Here is an 8,288-nt window from a genome sequence, read left to right as displayed (position 1 = left end):
AATATAATCCTAACATTAATTATTAGCTCAGTATTTACCATAGTTTAAAAATGAATAATGTTGATCTAGCAAAATCTCAACCATTTAAATTGAAATCAACGGTTCAAATTTAAGGAATTCTCTATGGTATAATATTCTAAAAAAATCTAAATCCGGAGATTGGATTATAAAAGAACAATCGTCATGCGATTTTCCTTGTAGTGTCGTGTATTGCACGCGTTGTCCCGACACCACGATGTCACGTGGGCCGCACCTGCCATGCCGACTTTTAAATATTTTGAAAACTCTCTCGCTCACTTTCTAAGAAAACCAACCAATAAAAAAATTCAAGAGCCGAAGAATGGAAGAAATCGGAGAGGCTCGAACAGTGGGAGAGCCAAAGCCTCGATTTCGGGGACCACTGTTGGTTGTTGACTTAGATTTGCTCGCTCTCACAATCATCTTTCTGGGTAATCTGGAATTTCTTGTCTTTTTTTTTTTTTTTGGTATTGTTTTCTGAGGATTTCTGTGTGATAATTCGTGAAACTTGAACTTGGGTTTGGGATGAATTACTAATCATAATGATTGTTTCATAAGTGGGAATTTGGTTTTATTCGAGAATAGGCACGAAGCTATGATATTTTACTTCTGGGTTTTTGTTTTTTTTTTTTTTTTTTTTAATATATTTTTGTTTTTTGTATCGTCTTTCTATGTGATAGTTCGTGAAGCTTGAACATGCGTTGGTGAAGAATTGTTCCTGATGATTGTTTCATTAGTGGGCGTTTGTTTTTATTCGCAAATATGCACGAAGCTGTGATCTTTTTCTTCTGGGTTTTTGTTTTTGAATAAATTCGAACGCGTTATGTTCCTAAGAATTCAAGCTTTGTGCTTAATTGTCTCGTTTAGTTTGAATCTTGAGATATATCATACACTGAGGCCTGAAAATTTGCAGGGATTTTTTTTTTTTTAAGTTGGAACAAGAACAGATTTTTGATACAATTGATGCGAAGTAGATAGAAAAGAGAGGGGAAGACTCTTTGATTTTGGAGAAGTTGTAGACTCTTGAGAGCACTTCGAGAAACCAATCAATTTTTTTGATATTTCCCTTAGGGGGTTTTGGCCTGTGCTGGGCACTGGCTGCGGTAGAGATGAAATGGTGGACCAGGGGCATATATGCGTTAACCAGGGTTTGGGCACAGATCTTGGATAAAATGGTAGACCAGGGGTGGTTTTGGTGATCATGTGGGAAAATTATCTTATGCTTCTCTTTGAAGCTAAGCGGTTAATTTTGTTGGACTAGATGTGGAGGGACTGCTAATCCTATGAGGCATTGAGCCTCATATTTGTGTTGGTTTTGGCTATCATATGGGAGTTTGAGGAGTGTTAATGGAGAATGGAGAATATATCTTATGCTTCTTTTTGAAGATAAACAGTTACTTAATTTTGTAGGACTAGAAGTGGAGGCACTACAAACCTGTGAGGGATGTAGCCTCATATTTGTGTTAATTTTTGGATTGGCTTGGTCCCATGGTTTATGGTGTCTCATACCCTACAAGATTTAATAGGGTGGATGCGGTCATTGGACATGAACCCGTTCCATGGAGTATGAGTTGCTTACCAATCTGAAAGAAAATAAAAATAAAATGAAGGTGTATGGTACTTATTTAGAAATGACAGTTTAACTAAGGAAGATTAAAGAAAAATTTTATTGAAAAAAATAAAAATAATAAAAAGAAAGAAAAATATGTGTGCAAGTGAAGGTAGTGAGAAATCATATGCTGAAGGATATCTTGTCAGAAAGTTTCGGTTAAAGCTGAACGGTGAACTGGTATAACTTAATCTTAAAAAAAGGGACAAAGGCTTTGTATATTTGCAATAAATGCTGAAGTAGTCATTGGGTGCTAGTAAATTTTTGGAGGGAACTTCTTAGTGGTTTAGGAATGGAGGAGTGCAGAGATCTTCCATCTCATTATCCTAAAGAAGAAATTGCATGTTTTCTGTTGTTGCTTTCTCTGCTAAAGCTTACTTTTCAAGTTTGGTATCTTGTTCGGATTCTGAAATTCTGGTCCTTCTTTGGTCAACAACTACTAATCTCATAATTGCATATCTGAGAATGTAATCATTTGTATATGCAGTTAGTATCAATGATGTTGGTTCCATCGGGTACCGTCGTTGTGAGGCGAGCCCTCTCGTACTTGATGATTGGTGAACCAGAACTTGCCCTGAGAGATGCCATGCAAGCTCAGGTGTGCTTGCCCGAGTGGTCCACTGCCTTCTACATGCAAGCTCTTGCCCTCTCTAAGCTTGGAATGGAAACTGATGCCCATGACATGCTTAACGATGGAGCCTCCTTTGAAGCCAAGAAGCAAAACAGCTGGCGCAGTTGAGGGTCTCAGCTAATGGTGGAAATCCATGTCTCTCAACATTTCTTTCAACTTGTACCCTGATTTTTTTCATGGGAACTAATTTGCTTTGTGGTGAGAGGGTTATTTTGAGTTGACACCCACCATTCTCCGTTTGATTAGTTTCACACAGAAATGTACAAAACATTCCTAGTTTCAATAATCTAAGCTGATATTTAGATTTAGTTGTAAACTTATATCCAATTGTGAAAAAATAGTTATGTTCCTGACTTACCCTAGCAATATCATAGCGATGCACATCATAAATTCGTTATTTTGATAAATAATGTGTTGTCAATTCAAAATGATACTTGGTTGAAATGAAATACATTAAATTGTAGCGTATTTTAATAGCTTGAATTGATGGAAATTGTAAATTTAATCATTTAATCAATATTTTAACACTCACGTGTAGGGTTAAATTCTCTCAATAAGTTAGGTTTAGTACATGAAATATTTAATTGGAATAAGAGATAAACTAGAGAGACATGGTTTATATTCAAAATCTCTACTATGATGTCATGTTATAGGTAATTGTGAATTTATCCTATAATATGTACATATCACGTACATGAGGATAAACTGCTTAGCCCGTCAGGGGTGAAAGCTCCTGAATTACTTGATAACTGATTCTGACAGATGGGGTCAGTTACCCGTAGGAGTTTGATCAATGGTGAGGATTGTTGTACAGTATGCGTTTGCGACGAGCAATTAATTTGAGTAAAGTTCTCTTACGTTATAAAAAAAAAAAAATGTACATGTCATGTATCTTAATGAACAATGACATATTTTATTTGAACAAGTCGAGCACACTTTATAGCATCCAGTATCAAAAAAAAAAAAAAATGTACATGTCACGTATCTTAATGAACAATAACTTATTTTATTTGAACATCCGGTATTTTCTCTTCTTTCTCTTCTTTATTCTTTATGCGCTCTATGTACTTTTTCCATGGCACTGAGTAAAGCCCTACAACCTGAAAAAAATAAAATAAAATAATAGTAGCACATCAACCTTGTTCTCTTGGCATCTCTTTGGAAAGGTAAATTAATCGCCATGTTCTATTAATTTTTATTGAACATATTTCATGATAAAACATTGAAAACTATAATGCAATCCAGTAATTCAAAGACTACAGATTCAAAAGTCCTTGACAATTTTTTTTTTTTTTGCCATGAGCAATCTCAGCTTTTAACATAAAATTACGAGCCCTAATGCATTTGGTGAATTGCAGCAAGAGACAAATCCAACTATCTCACTATTTTGACCAGCTAAAAATACACAAATTTTTTTTTTGATAAGTAAAAAAAAAAAAAAAATAATTCACTTTCTGTCAAAAGCAACATAGAAACATAGAAACATTGCAACTGTGAGAATCTTACAGATATATAAACAACATACCAACAAGTAGAGTTGGTATTACAACTGTGAGAATCATACAAACATATAAACAAGCATTCAAATATATACACTCCAAAATGTGAAAAATTGCAACTCTGAGAATCCTACAAATATATAAGCAACATACCAAATGCATATATCTATCGTATAGATGACAAAACAGAGCAGAAGAAGAGAAATAGACAATTGTATATAAGCAAAATAAGATGTATAGCAGTCTCTATTTAATTCGGTCAATTAGGGAAATATTTTTATGTTTTATACTTGGAGGCGGTCATTTTGGTTGCTTTCATGATCACTTCGTGTTCAAGCCAACACGCCCAATAAACTATATAGAATGTCTGCTAATAGATGACAAAACAGACCAATGCAAATTGACGAAAACATGCCCAGAAATTGCATGCCCACAATTGGTAATCTATCACATACCCAGAAATTGCGTACCCACAATCGGTAATCAATAACATATCTATCTAAGTGACCAAGTCTTCAAATCTATCACATACCTAGAAAATGCATACCCACAAACCGTAATCTATCCACTCTTGGCCTCACTCATCCTCACCCATATCTATTTCTCAATTCTCTCTGAAAAAGATGGGGTTTGTGGATACCCATCTCGCCTACAAGAAGGGGTAACAGGGGAGGGAGATGGGTTAAACATTATATCAACAATGTTTATCATTCTTTTGATTGAGACGATCAAAGTTACTACGTGTGGCTGACCATAAGAACTTGGAGCTAGGTAAGTTAAATAAATCACTTACATAATTTGAAATTAATTTTTCATTGTAGTTTCAGTCTTCATTTGTGAACCAAAAAATCAAAACATATATAGTTGTTTTGGTTTTCTGTTCTTAAAATAAAACTGAAACCAAAAAATAAAAACATATTTAGTAGCAATCGCAACAAACTCGTTAGAAATTTTCAAGTTAGGAAGGAGAGGCAGAGGCCTAAATCACAGCACAAAGCAATTTTTATTTATCACAAACAAAATCCAATGCAAACCTTTAATTTTCCATCTTGGTAATTCAACGCCCAGAACAGCATATATCACAATGAATTGTTCCACAAAAACCCAAATTCCATTCTCTCTCTAATGCTCCCTCCATCATTTGGAAAATTTTGGATCAAAATGCTTCCAAATTTCCTTTTCTTTCCCACTTGTTTGCTCTATATCTGGTTAAATTAACATATCATCCAGCAACATGGTTTCTATAAATCTTGATCCTAATCTCTTCATTACAAAGGATTTTATAAAATATTCATAACTAATTTCTTCACTGCCTAGATTTGTCAATTTCTTGATAATCAAACAGAACCAGAAAACTCACCAAAAAAACAGCAATAATGACCAAAGCAACCAAATACACATCTTATATGCATACAAGAAATACCTATGGAGAAGAGAAGCAGATTGGTCTTGTGCAAATAAAACCAAAACCAAAACAGTTCCTATAGTCTACAGAAAAATGAGTAGCTTGTAGCTAAACACGTGTTACGAATAAATGTTATATCAAAATTCAACAAGTACCAACAATAATAACCGAAGAAAGCTTCTCCCTCCATTCGGCTTAAACAGACAAATTCCCAAAAAAAAAATTCAACACGTCGACCGAGGGAATTTGGACTAAACAAAAATCAACCTTCCATCCGAAAATCAGTCATCCAAATTCCATCAAAATGGTAAAGAAATCACAAAATTAGGACCAAACCCATAATGGGTTAATTAATTACCCAATGAAAAACAAAATACACCCAAACATTCTTACCCATTTTCAAAGATGCTATGTGCTCGGTCATTTCACGGATCTACCTGGTGCCACAGTGGGTGGGCGGAGGCGGATGGTGTGGCTGTTGTTCGGTGGGCGGAGGCGACCAAACCGCGTGAGGTTGAGAGAGATTAGCTGGATGGTTGGCGTTCGGCCTTCGTGGTGGGCGGCGAAAATTGGTGGTGGCCGGTTGTGCTGGTGGGTGGGAGGTGGCGGGGAATTTGGGTTGGCACGAGTCGGGGCGAGTATCGGGTCGGGGCGGTGCGGGTATCGGGGTTTTTTCCCACCCGCCCCGCACCTTGCGGGTTTTGAATTTTCCAACCCGTCACCCAAGCCCGATGACCAAGACCCGCGTGGTTCGGGTATTGTGGTGCGGGTTTGCTGTGCGGGTCGGGTCGGGTGGGAAAAAAATCGAACCCAACAACCATAAATTATTAACAACTAACGAGAATCTTAACAAAAATTACTAACCAAAATAAAACCCAAACAAGAAAATCAAAGGAGAGGCGACAGAGAGAGGAGCGGAGACAATGAGCCGTGAGGACTGAGGCGAGAGGAGAGGCGAGTCGGCGACAGTGAGAGGTATGAGAGTGGAGAGTGAGATGACAGATGAAAGATCGAGAGGCGAGAGTAGAGAGGCGAAGATCGTGAGAAACTCAGAGAGTCAGAGAGTGAGATGAGAGATCGAGAGGGAGGCTGGCGGCTGTGTGGAGTGCTGGATCTCTAGGGTTTTTGGTGTTTTAGGTTAAGTGCGGGTAGGAGAGGGTCGGGTCGGGTACCCGCATAGGAAAAATTGGTAAACCCAAAACCCGCCCCGCCCCGCACTGGTTAAAGATTTCCAACCCGAACCCGCGAAAATAACTACAAAACCCACAAGGAGTGGTCGGGTCAGGTCGGGTGAAAAAAATGAAGAGAAACCTAAAATTAAAGCCCACGCGTTTTTTATTTGGTTTTTTTTTTTTTTATATATATATTTTTTTAAGGCTTGGGTGAACAAAATAAGTAATAATTAGAAAGTTAAAAAGTATATTTGTACCTGAAACAAAAATATTCAACGAAACTCCAATATTTACCGAGGCAAAACTTCTGGCTTCCCTGTGATACGTTGTCCCACTCTTTTTGAAATGTTAAGCAGTGAGTGAAATGCCTTGATAACTCCGGCTAGGTACACAACGATAAAAGCCAGAAGAAGCCACATCAGTAAAGGTAAGTAGCAAAGGCGATCCGGCAGAAGCACTGAGAAGAGTGGGGCGACCACAAGTGCAGCTGAAAGGACACGAACAGCGTCAATGAGTTGAGCCCAATCAGCACGATTAATCTTCGTCTTCGCTGCGTGTGAGAAGCAAAAGATGATCAGGGCCGCTAAGGAGGTCCACATGTTTGCAGGGTGAGTCTGAAACAGATCCCTCACTTGGAGTAGACCAATCACCGATCCAATCAAGAATAGGAAGGGGATATAGCTTGATATCCAATCACTGCATCATGCGCAATCACCAAGAACACATCAAAAACCACTTTTAGACAGAGAGAGAGAGAGAGAGAGAGATAGAGAGTAAGAAAGTAGTAAGAGAGATGTAGTGTAGAGACAACAAACAACCTTTTCTTTCTCTTGAGAACCCATGTTTTTGCCGCGGGCACTCTGAATCTGCAACCTCTGGGGTTTCCATTTACAAGCTTTCCCACTCCACCGTTTCTTGCAGCTGACATTGGTGGCTTTCCTTCTGTGTAATTCGTTAGCCTATAGTGGCCCCTGAATATATAGTACGGACACTGAACTAAATTAAATGGTAATGGCAAGCAACCTCCACCGCCATTTGGCCCATTTTGAACAAGTTAGTTGGTGAACACGTTTATAATTGTTCAATATTCTTTTAAAGATAATTTTGAACAAGTCTTCTATAAAAATTTGAAAACTTTAACATTTATTTTAAAGTTGAAAATAGAGTATTTGTTGTAATTGGAAAAAGTACCCAAGATTTATGACAAAAACATGCAGATACGGTTGGGAAAGCTTTAAGATGGCCTTTAATTTTAGTCGTCTTACTTATTATTGCCTAATTTTATCTTTATTTATGTTAATATTAATGTTTCGATTCTATTTTTAGTTCGTTGTTGGTTGGAAAGGGTTGCTTGAGCAACTGATAAGACTTGAGAGTGAACCCACCCCACACAAGTACAGTTCAACCCATTAGTCAACCCGTTTGTTTCGATTTTGAAATAAATTTAGAATTTTTTTTTATATATATTTTATTGTGTTTGGGCGGTCACCACGGGTGAGGATATCAGTACTCTAGACTTAAAAATTGAAGTGAATTGAAATTATAATAGATTTGATTGATATGAGAAAAAAAGTAAAAATATTTTGTATAAAAAAATTAATTTTGCAGTAATTTTTTTATTTAAATAGTAATAAAAAATAATTGATATAATTTAAAAATAAAAATATTAGAGTTAATTTTGAGAAGAAATAATATGTTTTTTTTTTTTTTTTTTTTTCTGAGTAAACACAACGGCCCGAGTGTTCCTTCTCGAAGAGAAACATAATGTGGGACCCATGTGTTACACAACGGCCCGAGTGTTCCTTCTGGAGAGGGACACCCCCTACTTGTACCATGCCCATTTTGAACAGGCAGCTAGTGAACTCTTTACCTTTATAATTTTTCAATATTCTTTTAAAGATGATTCTATAATTCTAATTATTATTTATATTTTACATGTTTTCTTTCTTTCATT

General features: G+C 36.8%; 1 protein-coding gene across 2 annotated transcripts in view; it reads left to right on the top strand.

Annotated features, from left to right (window-relative positions):
• The first annotated feature begins 325 nt into the window (after positions 1-325).
• LOC132168006 (uncharacterized) overlaps positions 326-8,288 on the top strand; it is a 17,284-nt gene continuing 9,321 nt past the window's right edge. For both annotated transcript variants that reach the window (XM_059579066.1, XM_059579067.1), the window contains exon 1: positions 326-449. In XM_059579066.1, coding sequence (XP_059435049.1) covers positions 341-449 — 109 coding nt within the window. In that variant the 5' untranslated portion in view covers positions 326-340. The remainder of the gene's footprint in view (positions 450-8,288) is intronic.

This window comes from Corylus avellana, chromosome ca1 (genome assembly GCF_901000735.1).
Source record: "Corylus avellana chromosome ca1, CavTom2PMs-1.0".
NCBI classification, from domain to species: Eukaryota; Viridiplantae; Streptophyta; class Magnoliopsida; order Fagales; family Betulaceae; genus Corylus; species Corylus avellana.
This window is presented reverse-complemented; position numbering and strand designations above follow the sequence as displayed.